Source organism: Ursus arctos, unplaced genomic scaffold (genome assembly GCF_023065955.2).
Source record: "Ursus arctos isolate Adak ecotype North America unplaced genomic scaffold, UrsArc2.0 scaffold_4, whole genome shotgun sequence".
NCBI lineage: Eukaryota > Metazoa > Chordata > Mammalia > Carnivora > Ursidae > Ursus > Ursus arctos.
Window position 1 is genome coordinate 17,172,106 of NW_026623056.1, and position 20,349 is coordinate 17,192,454.

General features: G+C 37.5%; 1 protein-coding gene across 8 annotated transcripts in view; it reads left to right on the forward strand.

Moving 5' to 3' along the window:
- Positions 1 to 20,349, forward strand: part of VPS8 (VPS8 subunit of CORVET complex) — a 296,045-nt gene that overhangs the window by 84,172 nt on the left and 191,524 nt on the right. For 4 of the 8 annotated variants that reach the window (XM_057306778.1, XM_026497368.4, XM_048215283.2 and 1 more), the window contains 7 exons: positions 1,241 to 1,327; positions 3,679 to 3,746; positions 5,201 to 5,354; positions 5,462 to 5,521; positions 6,807 to 6,914; positions 10,882 to 10,962; positions 14,078 to 14,248. In XM_057306778.1, coding sequence (XP_057162761.1) covers positions 1,241 to 1,327; positions 3,679 to 3,746; positions 5,201 to 5,354; positions 5,462 to 5,521; positions 6,807 to 6,914; positions 10,882 to 10,962; positions 14,078 to 14,248 — 729 coding nt within the window. Of the gene's footprint in view, positions 1 to 1,240; positions 1,328 to 3,678; positions 3,747 to 3,809; positions 3,829 to 5,200; positions 5,355 to 5,461; positions 5,522 to 6,806; positions 6,915 to 10,881; positions 10,963 to 14,077; positions 14,249 to 20,349 lie in introns of those variants that run through there. The other 4 variants (XM_057306780.1, XM_057306781.1, XM_026497388.4 and 1 more) reach the window with 3 other exon arrangements.

Here is a 20,349-nt window from a genome sequence, read left to right on the forward strand (position 1 = left end):
AGACTTCGTGCTGAGCATGGGGCCTGTTGGGGGGCTCAGTCCCACGCCCCCAAGATCATGATAGCCTAAACCAAGAGTCAGACGCCCAACTGACTGAGCCACCCAGGCACCTTTAAGAGACTCTTAACAATAGAGAACAAACTGAGGGTTGCTGGAGGGGAGGTGGGTGGGGGGTGGGCTAAATGGGTGACGGGTATTAAGGAGGGCACTTGTGATGAGCACTGGGTATTGTGTGTAAGTGATGAATCGCTAGATACTATTCCTGAAACCAACATTACACTATATGTTAACTAACTAGAATTTAAATAAAAATTTGGAGGAAAAGAATGAAGTGCGGTAACACTGGAGCTAGGAGAAAAGCATGGGTGGGACAGATGAGGGCATAAAGTATGTACAAAGCAGTTGTTTAGGCAAAATGCAAACACAGCTATTACGGTCCATTTGTTGATATTTGGGAACTCACTGCATTGATTATCTGAGTATCGAGTATCTGGATGTGAAAATAAAATATTGCATTAAATTTGCCCAGTTTGATTAATTAAAAAAAAAAACCAGTATTTCTAGATCAATATCTCAAAGACCAAAAATTGTAAAGTGGCATGTCTGTAGAGCTGAGATTGCTCAGTCTAACTTTTGTTCAGTTTTTAATAATTTTTATCAACTGAGCCAGAGTGTGTGATTTTTAATATTTTAACTTATGAGTCTATATAAGTAAATAGCTTTTACAAACCAACCAGACTATTGTATCAAAATTTACTTCCTTATAGTAACATAGGTAATTGTTGCTGCTTTTTAAATATACTATGTTCTGCTTTCTCTATTCTCATTACTGTGTTCCTCGATAACTCTTAGAATTGCTTTCTATTTCTGAAACTGGCAATAAGTTTTGGCTTTTCTCATCTGACTTATACATCACTACTTGGTCTGGCAGTGAGCCTTTCTTATAATTTTTACCAATGCTAAAGAGATTGACTCATTGAAGAAATTTTTTACTTTTTGGTATAAGAACAGCATTTAAAATCTGAAGGGAAAAGTAGGTTGGGCAGGATGAAGGGAAATTGAAGATGGAATAAAGGCCCTATGCTTTAATGAATCTGCAACCTTCGGTTATGTTTCAACTTCATAGCTTTTTGCCTGCAATGTTTATTAGACCAGGGATGGATTATTTCAGCCACAAGGCAGAATACTTAAGTCCAAAAAAGCAATAGATTGGTTTTTGAAGCATTTAGTTGTCTTACAGATCACGATGTGGGATTTAGCCAGTGGAAAACTTCTCAGATCAATAACAGATGCTCATCCTCCAGGAACAGCAATATTACATATTAAGGTAATACCTTTGGGTTTTTTGTCTAATAACTTCTATTATTATGTTTGTGTATGCATTTTTAAGCACATTTCTTTATAAACAGAATCCTTGAAAATGAAGTTTTGTTTGACTAGCCCAATAGGATGCTTTGCAGGTTAGAACCAGAGATGGGCTAGCATGGTAACATTCAGCTGTACGTTGGGTTGACGTCTAACAGAGCAGCAGAAAGCGTAAACCGATGTGATCCTAGACCAGAGGTTGTCAGCAGTACCTTGCTGAAAACTCAAGTGAAGATTTAAAAAGGTCTTTTTACCTTTTGTTTAGTCCACCAACGTTGCTCTGTCACATTTTGTTGGGAGTTACCTGAGGTTCAAGGCATCAGCTGTGAAAGAACCAAGGTTTGCATTATGTTTCGGACCAGATCTGTTGGTTTATTTTCTTTCAGGCCTCTAAGGGAAAAGCTTTAAGATTTGAGTCTTGGCTTTCTCCTTACAGGTCTGAAAAAAATAAGCCAACTTAGGTAACAGATTTCATTTATAAATACAATGTGAACTTTGGTTTTTGTATGCTGTCAAGCCCGTGTTCAGAAGCATAAAAGGTAAAGGACTGTAACTAGGGAAGTCTAAAATCAGATCTTTTAGATTTTAATCACGTACACATTTGGTTGCTTGGCTGTGCAGACCTCCCTTATCCGTACATATGCTTTTTCAAGTCTGTAAGCATCTGGAGTTTGTGTGTCTGCGTTTAGGTTAGTTTCATAAAAGTGTCTTGTGACAGAGCAGCATTGAAGCATTTAGTAACAGTGAAAGCAACCAAGACAAGTAAAATTTCCCTCTTTTCTGAACATCATGGCAGTTTTTCTTGACCTTTTTTCCTATAGAGTTGTTTGTGTTTATGTCTTCTCTCCTTTAATAGATGAAGATTTTTGAAACCTGAGTCTGTTTCTCACTTATTTTTGGATTATGTATGGTAGCTGCTCAATAAACATTAGGTTGAAGGGATAACTAATTGGTGGTGTTTGTAAAAGGACAGTTCATGTACAGGAGAAAGCAAAATACTTGAGAGAAACAGGAAACAGAAGAGATAAAGGCAGAGAGGAAAGAGAAGAATGTGGCTGAGGATAAAATCATAGAAGTGTATTGCTTGGGATTAGTGATAACGGCGTTGCATGCAGACGCTGTGACATTGGAGTAAGAGGTAGCAAGGATATATGTGATTGAATACTTCCAGAGTCTTGCATTGACAACAGCCACTTGCTCTTTAGTACTCTTATTCGTTGTTCTCCAAACTTAAACCCTATATCCCAGCAATAACAACTTGGGCTTACATCCTTAATACATGTATGTGTATATGTTCGTGTGTGTGTGTACATATATGTATATGTATATATAAAATTTATTTTGAAAATACTATAATTGTACTGTACTAATATTGAAATACATTACAAAACACATAGATAAGTAGAAAATTAATAAATAAAAATGCAAGTTCAGTTGATTTTCCTACATTCCAGGTATATATTTCTCACTCTGGCAATTGCTCAGTGAGGCCTTGAGAGCAAAAGTGTGGGTCTTCTTTGTTATGCCTGTGTGTGGGAAGAATAATTTTACAGTAGTCTTCTGTACCTTAACTGTCCCTAAGAGAACAAAGACACGCCATTTAGGATGGCTCACCAACCTTTTGGGTTAGGGAGACCGGTCACTCGGAGTGACTCGGGTTACTCAGTTTTGTATCCTACAGCGTTCACATTTACCATACCTCATGAGCCCTTAGGACTGTCTGTCATTGCGCACGTTAGTTGTCATTTTGAGTTTTCCAGAGTAGGTGATAATAACTGATGTGTACACCGTCAGATAAAATCAGGAGACAGCACATATTTGGAATCACTCCATAAAAAGTTAAACTATTTTAAATATAGTGGACTAATTCATCAGTTATTCAGAAAACGTATTCAAGTTTATTTCCCAAAGATTGCAAATATCTTTTACTCTTTCTCTGTTCTTGAAAACTAGGCAACTGCAAATGTATCTAGTATACCCTGTTCAGTTTAATAGCAGCTTAGAAAAAGTTAATGTTAAGAACTCAAGGGGAGAACTTAGGGCTTTTATGAGTCATAGTTTGTATTTTTCTTTGATCCCAATGAAAGGTGGGTTTGCTTTTTTAAAGCCTCAGTTTTTTAAAGATATTGAGCCATTTTTACTCTGAATATGGGTGGGTTTGTATATTTAGAATGATGAACTAAATCTAGGTGATTTCAAATGCTATTAAATGTGTTTGGTTTTAGATTTTTAAGACATTATAATTTTTTCCCTTTTTCATACTTGACTGGTTGTTGAAAAATCTCTAAGAAAGTGAATTTCTTCTCTGTTTAGTTTACAGATGATCCAACTCTTGCAATTTGTAATGACAGCGGAGGCTCTGTTTTTGAATTGACATTTAAGTAAGCAACTAAAGGACATATGTTGACAAATGAAATGAAAAGACTAGCTCTGGTTTAATCACTTGAAGTTGAACATGAAGAGGTCTGGAAAAGCCATGTGATTAAAAATAGGTTATGACTTGGGGAGGCTTATGGGACATTTGGAGGTCCAGGAATGGCCACCCGGAATTCTGTCTCTGTAGGTCTGAGTTGGGATTCTGAACTCCTGCTCCCCAGGGAATTCATATGAGCTCTCAGTCTTGGGGACCATAATTCTGGAGTATGTCACTAATTTCGGTTTAGGCCCCAGGCCCAGTTGATTCTAACTCTAATATCTAAAAAGGTTTTTATTGCCTTGGAATTACCATATTTCTCTTTAAGAGCAAAGACTGTCTAGATATATGGGAGAATATTTATAAAGCAGGGTTGTTTTTTTTTTTAACAAGTAGAACATAAAATTCAATGCATGCTGTATTTCCATAAGTTCTCAAAGTAAGGACTGTTTCTTATGTTTCTCATACTTTCTCACCTTGCTAAGCCCAACATAATTGCTTACAAAGTACTACTTGTTTATTCTGCTAATGTTCACTGAGCATCTCCTATGTGTAGGCATTGTTCTAGGCACTAGACTTGCAGCTGTGAACCAGACAAGCCTGCTACTCTAATAGAACTTACATTCTAGTTGGGGCGGGGGTAGAGACACGATAATGAATACATAAATGAAATAACTTCAGAGAGTTATGAGTGCTTTGAAGAAAATAAGACCAGTCAGCTTGCTGGAGTGCATTTGAGGATAATTCAGGAAGTTGACATTTGAGCAAAGACCTGAGTGATAATCTGGTCAACAAATGCAAAGATCTAGACGTGTTCTAGGTGAAGGGATGTTCAAGCACAAAGGTTTTGAAGTGGGCACAAATTTGGCTTGCTGGAGCAACAGAAGGAGGCAGTTGTGGCTGGAGCATGACTTTGTTAATAGTGGGAAAAGAGGGGCGTCTGGGTGGCTCAGTCGTTAAGCGTCTGCCTTTGGCCCAGGGCCTGATCCCAGGGTCCTGGGATTGAGCCCCGCATCGGGCTCCCTCCTCTGCTGGGAGCCTGCTTCTTCCTCTCCCACGCCCCCTGCTTGTGTTCCCTCTCTCGCTGGCTGTGTCTCTCTGTCAGATAAATAAATAAAATCTTAAAAAAAAAAAAATAGTGGGAAAAGAGTGAAGGCAGGAGCCAGATCACATAGGACCTTTGAAAACATGGTAAAGAGTTTGGATTTTATCTTATGTACGGTGGCAAGCCATTGGAGTGTTTGTAGGAGAAGAGTGGTAAATCTGACCTAGATGTTGCAGAGAACCTGCTAGTGTCCTGTGGAGTTGGAGTGTTGGAGGCAAGAACAGGAGTTAGGAGGCTGTTGTAGTAGTCCATGCTAGTGGCGGTAGTGCCTTGAATCGTTACTAAATCAATTCTGAATTTTTTGGTTACCTTTGCAGGAGAGTGATGGGGGTGAGAACATGTGAATCTAGATGTCTGTTCAGTGGTTCCAAGGGGGAAGTTTGCTGTATTGAGCCTCTCCATTCGAAGCCTGAGTTGAAAGATCATCCCATCACACAGTTTTCCTTATTGGCCATGGCATCCTTAACAAAGGTTGGTTGGTATATTGAGAAAGTGAAACTCATAACTTTTAGAGGCTTTGAATACCAAAAATTTGAAAATTATAGGGTAAACATTAAAAATATATTTTTCTCCTAAAGATACTGGTCATTGGATTGAAACCGTCCTTGAAAGTGTGGATGACTTTTCCCTATGGACGGGTGAGTAAACCTCTCCATTTTATTGGCAAAAGACCATGTCAGAAGGGGGGAAATGACTTGAAAGTGTCGAATTCTGTGAGATTGTCAGAAAACAAGGTGGAATGGAAGTCAGTGCTCCAAAGATCATTGTCTGGACTTAAATCGATGTGACCAAAGCAGTATAAGGTGGTGACTGGAGCGGTACAGATCATGAGGTCTGTGCTTTTTTACTTTTATTGTTTTAAGCTGTCCTCTCATAAACAGCTGCTGCTTTGATACTGAACTGATAGAGAACACCCCACCATAGAATCTAGCATAATTTGTGGCTACATAGGCCTTCTTTTGGCTTCTGCCTTTAGTATTCTACTTTGGAGGATGACACTTCCCAGCATCTGTGATGCATACCCCAGTTTCCCTTTCCTTTCCTGCTTGGTTCTTTTCAGAGAGTTGTGATCTTCTAGTGTATCCGTGAGGAGAGGTATTGATGGGATGAGATGGAGAATGATGGTACAGAGCCAGGACTAGTTGAGAACACAGCCCCTGTGCTGAGGGAGACCACTCTTCTGTTCGTTGATTGGTACTCCATTATCTCTGGGCCTCAGGGGAAGCAGATCTGCCCTTTCCGATGGCACGGCCAGCTTGGATTGCCATTCGTGTTTCTTAGGTTAGCTTCACTGGCTAACTGAGGTTTATCATGGTGGTATATGTTTGCATCTTTTTGTATGTTTTTACTAGTATTTTTTTTTCCAGTATTAACATTTTCAAATAGAGATGTAGAAAGAATTTTACATTGAACATCTGTATACTTACTATCTAAATTCTGTCATTAATAGTTTTCTGTACTTTATTAAATATCTCTCTCCATCCACCCACCAAATTATGTTATTTTAAATGTATTTCCAATAAATTGCAGAAGTCAGTACTCATTTGCCTAAATGTTCAGCATGCATTATGTTTAGAGTTCAATATTTGTTTCTCCTTTGGTGTAGAATTTACTTACAGTGAAGTGCACAGACCTTGGTCATACATTTGATGAACTTTAACAAGTGTATATACTTTTATAACCCAAACCTCTATCAAGATACAGAACATTAGCATTAACCCGGAAAGTTCCTTCTTGACACTTCCCAGTCCGTCCCTGCTTCATTGGAATCTTAATGAGAAATTGGGAGAAGTTTTATCAAGGAACACGAGTCAGATGCTCTTTTTAATTAGTTTTCTCTTTGTCCTGCTGTCTGTTAACTGTGATGCCATATATATATATATTTTGTTGTTGTTTGTTTGTTTTGGCCTTTTCCTCACGTAGATGGATCCTTCCAGTGTTCCATTGCTGGCCTGGCACTTTGTGGCGGTACATAATTATGTGAATCCCATGCTTGCCTTCTGCAGAGGAGATGTTGTTCATTTTCTGTTGGTGAGTCCTGATATGATGCTTGATCTGTTATAAAGTCCTCTATCATAATATTTTTTTCCTGATTCACCAGTGAGTTAGTATTATGTTAAAGAAATATGCTGTTATAATTCTTTGATTATTTAATTTTAATTTTAAGCTTTAATGATTAACATGGAAAACAATTGATCACCTCAGCTCCATGCCCCCCTCCATGGTGTATTTCTCAGTTCATCTCCTTTGACTAACCAATAATTAATTGTTTATGTGTGTGTATAAATATATGAATGTATGTATGTCTATTAATGGCTTACCTATTTACATAGAGTGTATTAATTAGACAACAGGTATCATTGAGCACATACTGTGTTCTCTACACCGATGGACACAGAAGCAGTTGAAGGACGTATAAAACATAATTTCTTCTTTCACACAACTTCCAATACTGCTTGAGAGACAAAACCAGTATGCCCATTACTACTAGGGAGAACACTATGTTTAAGGATTCAACTATGTGATGAGAACTGAAAGTTGATAAAAGTTCAGAGTGTGGAGAGATTACTATGGACTGGATAGGCCATGGAAGACACTGAAGGATATGGGGCAAGTACTGCAGGGATGGTGGATATGCATATTGGGGCAAATAAGATGAACTGAAGTTATAGAGGTAAGAATGTGCCTGCATAATCTCGGGTTTCCTAGCTTAGTGAAGCAAGGATACCACTGTCCACCTAGTTTCTCCAGCTAGAAACCTAAGGGTTGCCTTTCAGTTACCTTTCTCCCTCATTTCTGCTTCTTCACCACATCCTGTTGATTCTGTCTCCAACATATGAATTTACTCCCTTTTTGACTCCCCCATTGCTGCTTGCCTAGCCTAAACCACTGACAGCTCTTCTACTTTGGCTCTGGCATAGCTTTCTTTTTCTTTTTTCTTTTTTTTTTTTTTAATGATTTTTATTTATTTATTTGACAGAGAGAGAGACAGCCAGCGAGAGAGGGAACACAAGCAGGGGGAGTGGGAGAGGAAGAAGCAGGCTCATAGCAGAGGAGCCTGATGTGGGGCTCGATCCCAGAACGCTGGGATCACGCCCTGAGCCGAAGGCAGATGCTTAACAACTGTGCCACCCAGGCGCCCCCTGGCATAGCTTCCTAACTAGACCCTGGCTTTGGTGTCTTTGCATATGCTCTCACCTCTTGTAGGGAAGCTCTATGCCCTCTTCCACTCTGTCCTACCTAACTCATGATTAACAGTGCCTTCCCCGACTTCCTGAACTGTTTCCTGCTACATACACAAGACCTTCTGTCTTCTGCTTTGATAATTTTGAGTACTTTTAAAATTACTTGTCTCATATTTTTCTTTCTCATTAAGTGAAAGCTCCATAAATCTAAAGATTCCAACCACAAGGACAGTGCCTGTATAGAGTAGATGCTTAATAAATGTTTATAGACTTAATGAGTGTGAGAAACCTATGAAAAATCAAGTCGAATATATGATGTAGATTTAGATAAGGGATGGCATACCATGGCCTATGGACCAGATCTGGCCAGTTGCTTGTTTTATAAATAAAGTTTTCTTGGAACACAGTCATGCCTATTTGATTATGTATGATTTATGGCTGTTTTCATGCTACAGTGGCAGAATGGAGTAGTTGTGAAAGAGATTGTATGGTACACAGAACGTAGGATATTTATTGTGTGTCCTTTTACAAAAAAAGTTTGCTGACCCCGATCCAGATTATATAATATAATTGGCCTGGACTAGGTAATGAGGAGCTGTCACAGGTTTGTAGGAATTAAAGAGATAAAGATGTGATTAAAGTGGTATTTAAGGAAGATCAGTATAGATGTAGCAGAAAAAATAGATTATAGGTGGTAGCAGGGAAATGGAGGGTTTTGCTCTTGTGCGAAAGCAGGTATGAGGTCTTTAGACAAGGATGCTTGGTTGCAGTGATAGGGATGACATTTTGAAGGAAGGACAAGGCTGCTCACTGGATCTGGGAACTGAAGAACATGAACGAGTCTTTGTTTCTGACTGCACTTCAGAAGCATGAACTATTTGAAGGGCTAGGGTTACAGAGGATTTGAATGTTAGAAGCAAAGGTGGGATTCTTAAGTCTTCTCTCAGGGAATGTCCTCTGGGCAGACGGCAATCCAGGTCTGCAGTGCAAGTGAGAATTTCAGGATAGAGAATGTCGTTGAAACTGAAAATCAAAAGCCAGAGCATACGTAGCCTTGGCAGGCACTCACAAGGGAGAGGGAAAAGAAAAGGAATCAAGAAAGAATGTTCCAATAAAGGCACATAGAGATAGGAGGGAAAGTAGGACAGTATGGCCTCACACAGGAGACAAAGGAGAGGCTTCAGGACAATGTCAGTTCCAGGGTAATACCATTATTAAATAAAGATCAAGAGAGAAGACGACTGAAGATGAGACCACTGAATATGCAAGTAGTTGGTTTTTTTTTTTTTTTTTTAAGATTTATTTATTTATTTGAGAGAGAGAGAAAAAATGAGTGGGGAAGGGAGAGGGAGAAAGAAGTAGACTCCCCAGTGAGCAGGGAGCCCGAGGCAGGGTCAGTCCCAGGACCCTGAGATCATGACCTGAGCCAAAGGCAGGCACTTAACCGACTGAGCCACCCAGGCGCCCCCGCAAGTAATTGTTGATTAGAAGCTTTTCAGAGGACTAATCATCAATGGAATGGAGGTGGAAGCTACATTGTCAAGCCTTGTTAAAGAAATGTGCGTCTAGAATAGCAAACTTACACTCCTAGTGTTTGGCTGCAAGAAAAATATCTGTAAAAAGCAAATCAGGGAAAGGCTTTTTTTTTTTTTTTTTGAAGATGGAGAAGTCAGAAAAAATGTTAGATAGCAAAAGGAAAAGTGCCCTTAAAACGAGTGAGTGAATCTGCCAGCAAGGGAGAGGTAATATTAAGCAGTGGTGGAAGGGGTGGGATTTAGAATATATATGAGTGAAGTGATCTTCTTTAGCAAGGACTTCAGCGAATCCTAAGAGAATAGGTAATGTTGGCATTGTTTTTTCATTTGTGAAACTCTTTCAGTATAAGCCAAATAGGGAGCCATTTGGTGTTCATTTTCATTTTTCACGTGAGGGAACTGAGAAAGAATAAGTGATTGGCCTTTGTCCACACGGCTATACTAGTGGAACTGAAACACACACCTCTAGGTCACATGCTCCTTCTACTAGCCTATAATTTCTTCCAGGGGAAGTGACTTAGTGAAGCAAAGATGAGAGTACATCAAGGGCCTGCATTAGGAGGGCTCAGTTTGTGTAGGTATCTGGTGAGATCAACACTGTAAGTGATGGGACTAGAAGGCAAAGGAATTAGGGCTTGAAGGGAAAGGAAGCCATCTGGAACACTGCTCTGGGAGAGTGTAAGGCAGCCCAGGTTGGCTAGGTTGTCATACATTTTACATCGTGCTGCGTCTCCTGCAGCTCTGTCACCTTGGAGCAAAAGCAGGGAAAGCAAATTACAAGGGTGGTGAAAGATTAGAGAGGGTGTATGTACACATATGTAAATAAAATATTGATGCTTGAGATTCTCCTGGGACATTTTGGGCTGTTTGAGCTGTAACAGTATACTTCAGAAAAGTCTAGCTTTGTCCCTGCAGCTTTTTTTTTTTCCTAACGGACTTTTTGACTTTATCATACCATGTGGTCAGTCCCATTTTATGCTTTAACTCTAGCTGAGTACAGTCACCGATGGGGTGAAGTTAATTGTTCTGAATTATAGTAGAGTGAACACACGTTACAGGACTGACAACCAGAACACTGAGCAGATGTGCCTCGTATTTTGGTACAAATCATGGTGTGAATGATTTTTTTTCATTTGTGTAATAGTTTCTTTAATTGCCAGTATTTGGGGCTATGCGTACTGTGAATGGAACTCATTTTCTAAGGGGAGTATAATTAAGTATCTACAAAAGCCCCTCCCAACATAGCTGGTATTTAGGTTGTTTTTATTTCACCATCAGGTTAAGAGAGATGAGTCTGGAGCAATACATGTCACTAAGCAAAAGCACCTTCACCTCTACTATGATCTCATCAACTTTACTGTGAGTATTATTCAGATTAATATGCCCCATTTATCTCATGTAATTGGTTTGAGACCCTGGTGTATTAGCACTACCAGGATTTCTGCCAAGAACCCTGACTTTTGGGATTATGTAAAATATGGACAGAAGCAATGGAGTCTGAGTTTGGTATAATGCCACATTAATTTTTGGGGGGCGGGGGGAAACGTAGAGAGGGGAGGGAGGGGCAGAGGTAGAGAGAGAATCTTACCCAGTCTCCATGCCCAGCTTGGAGCCCAACAAGGGGCTCGATCTCACAAGTCTGAGGTCATGACCTGAGCCGAAATCAAGACGTTTAAACCACTGAGCCACCCAGGCGCCCCGATGCCACCTTACTTATAATGCCTTTCAGCCTATGTCCTGCTGAACAGTGGCAGGGTCAGGAAAAGTTTTCTTTGATGTCCTGATTAGTTTAAAGGTGAGTTCAGAAGAATTTGGGTGGGTTTCTTGAGGATCGTTGCCCTGCTTTCTTTATAAACACATTTTTGTACTTCTGAGCTTGTCCTAATTGGTTCAGGAGTTTATGTAATTTATTCTTTTTTTCATGTCTAAAAACTTCGCAGAATTTTCTCTCTACTGTACATCTCAGTTTTAAGTAACTTTTTAGTTTAAAAAAGAGTATTTCTTTTTGTATCAAAGTTTATTTTTTCTTTTTCAAATAGTGTGTCCACTTTGCAGATAGTGTAATTATACTGTTTCTGGGTTTCTGTCATTAATGCTTCAAGCATGTCAGTATCCAGTGAAATATTCTGTATATGCATGAATACAGGCAACTCTAAATAAGAGAGCCTCATTTTTTTAATAAAATGACTAAAAAAAGTTTTCCCCCTAACTGGATAATATGTTACTTTTTAGGATATTGAAGAAGTGGATCTTTTCTTTATAATATACAATTTAATTAATTTAGTTGTATGTTGCGTTTTAATCTCACAAATAGACTGTTGATTTAGAAATGATACTTAGTTTCCATACACATTTAATGAAATAATTTTGTTCAAACTCTTCTCCTGAATGTAAGACATCAGTGTCTTTGTCATCACCAGGACCCCCCTGTTGGATTATCTAACACAGTTTCCTAGAATTCATCATAATTACTTCTGTTTAAGATGTTTGAGATATGGCATTCTTAAAATCTGCATATGGTTTTGTCCCTGGAAAATTTTTCCTCAACTGCAAGTAACCATTCTCCTGACAGTGGGGCAGTAGGTGTTTCATCTGTCCTGTGACTTATCCATGATATGACAGTAACTGCATTGCTTTATAAATTACCATTAAAAGGCTCGTTTGCAACAATGTCAGCAGCTGTAGTTGTGAGGGTCTAATCTTAGGAATAATTGCTAAACCTGCTAACACTCTTTGCATTCTCTTTTTTAACCAGGTGACCTTTGAAAGCATCTAAAAACTAGTACTAAGGTTGTATAAGGCTAATAATGTGTCTTTCCTAATGATAGTTTGTTTTTTAAAATAATCAAGAGAGCACCTTTAAGAGCTCTTTGTAAATGATTGGAGCATCAAACTCCCTGTTTTCTGAGAGAGAAATTTTTTGGGGAAAAACAGAACAAAATCCTTCCCTCATAGTAGCCACAATACAGTGATAAGAGTGTATTTTCACTATGTTAAAAGTGATCCATTTTGGGGCGCCTGGGTGGCGCAGTCGTTAAGCGTCTGCCTTTGGCTCAGGGCGTGATCCCGGAGTTCTGGGATCGAGCACCACATCAGGCTCCTCCACTATGAGCCTGCTTCTTCCTCTCCCACTCCCCTGCTTGTGTTCCCTCTCTCACTGGCTGTCTCTCTCTGTCAAATAAATAAATAGAATCTTTAAAAAAAAAAAAAAAAAAGTGATCCATTTTAACTTGGTTGTTTTCGATGTGGTATTATGCAAATAATCTCCGATGACATGGAATAGGTCATACAAATAAAACAACATGAATCCCAGAGAGAGAAAGTGCAGGAGAAGCACTTTATTCTGGCTAATTTAGAATTCTAATTGAGCAGATTTTAAAAGGGATTGAAATTTAAAAAAAAAATTTTTTTTGAAAAGAAGAAATCGTAGGGGTGTCTGGGTGGCTTGTCGGTTGGGCATCCGCCTCTTGGTTTCAGCTCAGGTCATGATCTCATGGGTCATGAGATTGAGACCTGTGTCAGGCTCCACACTCAGTGAGAGTCTGCTTGAAGAGTCTCTCCCTCTGCCCGTCCCCCTGCTCACATGCACAGCTCTCTTGCTCTCAAATAAACAAATCTCTAAAAAAAAAAAAAAAAGAAAAGAAGAAGTCTTAAATAAAACCCAAGAAGTTTATCAAAATGACATCCTTCAGAAGATTTTTAATATTATTATTAAATTATTACCTCTAAAATTATAATAGGACTTATTAAGGAAAATTCGGAATATAGAGAAATAGAAAAGCAAGGAACTTTCCCATAATTGGTAGGGAAGTTTTAGAGGAAATATATATTTTGTAATGTTTCTGTTTTAAAATATGTATTATGTAAATGCTAACAATTGACCACCTAGGTTTATGAGGTTTATTTGTCCTTTTATTTAATTAATGTCAAAAACATAAGAAATACATAGTTTGTCAGTTTGCTTGTGCCACTGTACCATTTAAAGAATTTTACTGAAGCTAATATATACTGTAATATATCTGTGAAAGCTCTTAGGTACCTTATTTTTATTTTATTCTTTCATTCATTCATTCATTCATTCTTAGAGAGGGAGAGAGAGAATCTTAAGCAGGCTCCACCCCACCCCGCGGAGCCCACGGGGCTTGATCTCACGATGCTGAGATCATGACCTGAGCCAAAATCAAGAGTCAGACGCTTAACCAACTGAACCACCCAGGCACCCTTCTTAGTTACTTTTTTTAAATACTATGAGTCGTTTTAACACTGTCAGAACTCAGTACTGTGTTATACACTATTATCCACTGTCACCGAGTAGTTCTTGCTGTGATTTTGTTGTCATCAAATTACTAAATGGATAGAATCCTCAATACAATTTAACTGAGTGGCCAGGCTTTCTTTTTGTCCTGAATGATGGTGTGGGATGGGCCTCACCTTTTTTTTTTTTTTTTTTTTTTGCGGTGTGCTTGATTTGCAGTGGATAAACTCACGCACAGTTGTGCTCTTGGATAGTGTGGAGAAATTGCATGTGATTGATCGGCAGACTCAAGAGGAACTGGAAACAGTGGAGATCTCAGAAGTTCAGTTGGTCTATAACAGCAGCCATTTCAAATCCCTAGCCACTGGAGGAAATGTTAGCCAGGCACTGGTAAGGGTAATCCATTATCTTAGAATTGCTTTGATAAACTTGGTATTTTGTTGTTTGTTTTAGAAATTGGAACTCTGAGAAGTTAGTTATCTTTATGTCTAGATTGAAGTGGATATGGGTGTGTTTGTAAGGATTCAGGAATGTGAACTAAAACAGTAATTCATGCTACCTTCTATTCAGAAATGTGATTAATTTAATATCAAAGAATTTTAACCTTTACATTAAAATAATGAAATTGAAAATTTATGAGAAATTGTAAAAGCAGAATATTTTAGAAAGTTTAATACGGTGGCAATAAGCCTGATAGATTTAAGGGATGAATGACTAGAGATAGGTAGCCTGACTTGGGTGATTGGTAAAGGCTCGAGCAGGTGTGGTGGCTGTGAGCATTAAAAGATAAAGGTGGCTTTGAGAGAAAGAAGATTCTTTGGGAATAGGGGATAGATGAAATGTAGGCGTCTGGAGAAAAGGAGGACACACACTAAGTATTAACTTAGTATTAATTTTACTGTATCTTAAGCAACCACAATGATGGCCTTTAGCAATTTACACAGATAGTTTACAGTTAAATTTCTTTGAATTGTGATTTCCTAAACCAATAATCTGTAAGCAGGAAATTTAGAGGCTTTCCTGGGTAATTTCTTGGGAAAAAAAAGTAATGTTCATATTTGATGAGTACCTACTGTGTGATATACAGCCATTGCTCAAATCTCCCTGAGATATTAGAACTTCAGAGTTTAAAAATGTATGAAAGGGTCTTCCAGCCACAGAATTTACAAACCAAGATAATCCAGAATAAGAAATGGTAATGCAGAATTCGCTAAAGACTAATTACTATCCCACACTGAGGTTATTTTCTTCTGTCTGAATGGTTATTAGAAACGGTGTTAGACTTGGAACTTGCAGTTTTGGCCAAGATGGAATAATGGGCGCTGGATTTACTCTCCTGTGTAAAAGAAGAAAAAACTTTTCAGAATACTGAACATCAGGCAATGAAGGACAGCAATCCCTGACAAAATGGGAAACAAGTGACGTGAGCCCTATGATTATCCTAGCTTCTAGCCTAGAGAGAGTTTCCAGGCTATAGCCCAGGGGTGAGGAACCCAGTTGGAGCCTGATGGACTCCATGAGCTGAGACTCTGGGAAGACTTAAGGTGGGTTGAGTTTGCAGGACCGGGTACTGGAGAGGAGAGCAAGCGCTATACCTGTGGTTCCCCTTGGGTATTCCACAGACTACTGATCAGCAGATGCTGATTCTACCGAAGGCTAGGGAAAGAATTGATAGGTTTAGAAGGAACTGTATCCAGTGCTCACACCGGCTTGTTTATGCCAGCCAGAATGGAAAACTTTGTAATTTATAGGGCATTGGGTAGAATACTCAGGGCATCTTGCCTCTGAGTGGGGAGTAATTAGGACCAGAATAAACGCTGTTCGGGTTCCCACTATAAATCTTAAAAATAAGACCAGAAAGAAACTGTTTCCAAGTAACTTAACTACTTCACAAAACAAAGCACAAGAATATTAATAATACAGAAATTTCCAGAATCCAACAAGGTAAAATTCAGTATCTGCCATTCTATCAGATTACTGGGCATGTAAAGAAGAAGAAAAACACAATTTATAGTGAGAAGAAAGAGCAATCAAAACTGACTTAGACCTGAAACAGATGTTAGAATTAGCAGATAAGGATATAGCAGTTATTACAACTATAGTCTATAGGTCCAAAAAGTTAAGTAGTGACATGGAAAATACTAAAGAAGACGCAAATCTAACTTCTAGAGGTAAAAATTATTAGTGCTTGAGATGAAAAATGCCCTGGATGGGATTAATGTCAAAGAGTAGACATGACAAGAAAAAACATTAGTGAACTTGAAGATATAGCAATAGAATTTATCCAAAATGAAACACAGAAAAAATAATTTGAAAAAATATTTGTGACCTGTGAGACAGCATTGAGTAGCCTAATATATGAGCAGTTGGAATCTCTGAAGAAAAGGAGAGGGAAGAAAATGGAAGAAATAGTGGGCAAAAACTTTCTAAAACTATAAACACAAATTTTCAAGAAGCTCAGTGAACCCAAGCGCAGGTAAAATAAAGAAAACCATATATAGATTGATCAAAATGAGTGTGGTAAAGAGAGAAATATTAAAGCAGCCACAGAGAAAAGACACATTAAATGCAGAGGAGCGGCAATAAGTATGAGAGCAGATTTCTCATCAGAAACAACTGGAGTAGTCTCCAAAGATATACACATGACCAACAAGCATAGCCAAGATGTTCAACGTCGTTCATCATTAGGGAAATGCAACTCAAGACCACAGTGAGGTATCACTTCATACTCACCAGGTTGGCTGTGTAACTAAAAAGGCAGATAGTCACAGGTGTTAGTGAAGATGTGGAAGAACTGGGACTTCTACACGGTGCTGGTGGGAAATGGTACAGCTGCTGTGGAAAACATTTTGGCGGTTCCTCTGAATGTTAAATATATTCATAAGGGTTCATTTGAGCAGTTCTACTCCTAGGTATATACCCAAGAGAAGTGAAAACATATGCCCACATAAACACTTGTTCACAAATGTTCATAGCAACATTATTCGTAATAGTTGAAGAATGGAAACAGTCCACATGTCCACCACTTGATAAATGGATAAACAAAAAGTGACCTAGCCATGTTAATAGAATACTATTCTGCAACGAAGAGGATGAACTATGACACATGCTACAACATAGATGAACCTTTTCAAAAATACTGTTAAGTGGAAGAAGCCATATGGAAAGATTGTTTGATTCTATGAGATGTCCAGGAAAGCCAAGTTTATACAGATAAATGTAGAGTAGTGGTTACTTGAGACTGGGAGTAGGAGTGAGGGTTGACTGGAAATGTGTACAAGGGATCTTTGTGGAGTGATGGAAATGTTCTAAAACTGGGTTTTGGTGATGCTTGGGCAACTGTAAATTTATTAAAAATTACTAAATTATACATTTAATTAATGAATTTTGTGGTATAAAAATTATACCTCAGTACTGTTATTTAAAAGAGCAATCGACTGTTTAAAACAAAAATAATATGTTGTAATGTCTCTGATAATGTAGAAGTGTGTATGATGAAAATAGTTTATAGCAGCAGGGAGTAGGGCATTGAAGTATATCATTGTAAGGCTTTATATTATACATCAAATCGTATAATACTGTTTAAATGTAGAAGGAGATAAGTTAAAGTTACATATTGTAAACATTAGAGGAGTCACTGAAAAAGAAGTGGTGTAACTAAGTTAATAGTAGTGACAAAATGGGATGTTAAAAAATACCAAATTCAATGAAGCATAAAAAAGGGAACAGACAAGTAGAAAAAAGTTAATAAGATAATAAATCTAAACCCAACCATATCAATAATTACAGGAAGTGGAAATAGTCTAAACGTTTCAATTAAAAGGCAGAGATAGACTGGATACAGAAAAGCAAGAACCAACTCTATGCTGTCTACAAACCACATTAAGTACAAAAACATAGATAAATTAAAACTAAGATGATGTAAGAAGACTTACTATGCAAACTCTAATCATAATTTCAGAGTTTCAGAGTAGGAAATATTGTCAGAGATAAAAATTTCAAATTGATAAAAAGAGGTTATGAGAAGGCATAAGAACCTTAAAGATTTAAGTATCCAGTATCAGACCTCCAATATACATGAAGCAAACACTGTTGACAGAACTGAAAGGAGAAACCAACAAATCCACAATGACACAAAGCCCCTCTCAGTCATTAGCAGAATTAGTAGACAGAAAATCATTAAGGGCATAGAAGACCTAACCACTATTGACCAACTGACCTAAGTGACATTCATAGAATATTCCTCAGAACAAAAGCAAATTACAAGCTTTGTTCAAGAGCGTGTGGAACATGCACCAATACAGGCTATATGCTAGGTCGTAAAACTTCCATAAATTGTTGAAGGAATCATCAGGGTAAATCTGGAAAAAACCCAAATATTTGGAAATTAAACAACTGTTTTATAAATAACCCATGAGTCAAAGAAGAAATCTCAGAGGAAATTGGAATATATTCTAAACTGAATGAAAATGAAAATACAACATATCAAAATCTGTGGTCTACAATTAAATCAGTTTTTAAGGGTAACTTACAGATTTAAATACTCACATTAGAAAGGAAGAAAGATCTCAAATCAATGCTCTTAGCTTCTGTCTTAATTAAGGAAATAGGAAAAGAGCAAAATTAAAGTAGATTGAAGGAAAAATAAAAAGGTGAACACAAATCAATTAAATAGAAAATGGACAGACAGTACAGAAAATCAAAGAAATCAAAAGCTGGTTCTTTAAAAGAAATAAGATTGGTAAACCTCTAATGAGATTAATCAAGAAAAAGAGAAGTATCAGTATCAGGAATTATCAGTATCAGGAATGGGAGAGGTGTCCTCACTGGAGAGTCTATAGGTATTAAAAAGATACGTGCATAACTTTATGCCAATAAATTCAGCAACTTCAGATGAAATGGAAAAATTCCTTGGAATGCACGAATTACCAAAGCAGACTCAACAAGTAATAGAAATCTAAGTGACTGTGCCTCAGTTAAAGAAATTGGTTGATTTTCCATAGAGAAGCTCCAGATGCAGATAGCTTTGCTAATGAGGTCTATTATATTTAAGGGAAAAAAAACAAAAGACCAATTGTACACAAAATTCTTCAAAGAAAGGGAGCACATAATTTTTTATAAGACTAAATTAACTCTGAAAATAAAATCAGACAAAGATACTACAATAAAGAACACTACAGACTAATGTTCTCATAAGCATAGAAGCAAAAATACTTAAAATATTAGCAAATAGAAACCAGCAATGTATAAAAAGTAATAAATTATGGCCACTTGGTGTTTTTCCAAGGCATGCAAGACTGCTTTAGCATTCAAAATCAGCATAATTTACTGTATTAGTTGATTATAAAAGAAAAACCATAATATCATCCCAAAAGACAAAGAAAAAGCATTTGATGGAGTTCAATATCCGTTCCTGAGAAATTTCACCAAACTAGGAATAAAGGAATTTTTTCAACCATATAATCAAGGGCATCTATAAAAATCTTATAGCTAACATTGTACTTAAAGTAGTATTGCCAAAAAAACAAACCAAAATCAAAGCAGAAGACCCTGATTCTGATCAAGCATCTTCTAGAGAAAATATGGAAGACAGAGGAACATGTTAAAAGATTCCCTGTGGATACAATTAGCAAAATCTAGAGAGTGGGAAACTATGGAATAAGTATTCGGTTTCTCAGCAGTAAATTTCAAGGAAAATAAAGGATTGAGATGAAAGCAAAACCTATAAACTTAAAAGAGCGTTAAGAGACATATCAGCCAGCTCTGATTTGTGGCCCTTGGTTGGATCTTGATTTAGACACACGAAATGTAGAAAAAGCAAAAACAACAAAAACCTCAACAACATTTGACACTTATGAGTTGATTTGAAATCCAAACACTGGATATTTCGTATTGAGAATTTTTATTTATTTTTATTTCATATTGTTAATTTAAAAAAGTATGCTAATGAAGTTGTGGTTATGTTAAAAAGGACTAAATCATTATGCTTACACTGAATTTTTATAAATGAAATATTCAAAATCTGAGAATCATCTCAAAATTATACTGTGTATTGGGGAGTCTGTGGGAGTACAGGTGAGACAAGATCGGTGATGATCTTGTAATTGATGAGGCTGATTCATGGATGCAGTGTTCATTGTATTATTCTCCCTACCTTTGTATATATTTTTAAATTTCATAGTGAAAAGTTAAAAATTATCATGGTTATCAGTTACTGACCATTTATGTATTTGGGGACATTTATAAATATTAGCCTAGTTAAGTTTCACGAAAACTGCATGGTTTTTCAAAGATGGGAAAACAATGTCAGAAGTTTGGAACTTGTTTAGGGTAGGGTCATACCTTAAGTAACAGAGTCAAAATTCACAATCCAAATTTATCACACAGTAGGTTTTGTTTCTCTTTTGCTGGGCTAGGCTGACTCCCATATATTATGCTGCTTTGTCTTCCTGTTTCTCTTTGTGTTTTAGGTTGATGTTTATTTTAGAGAA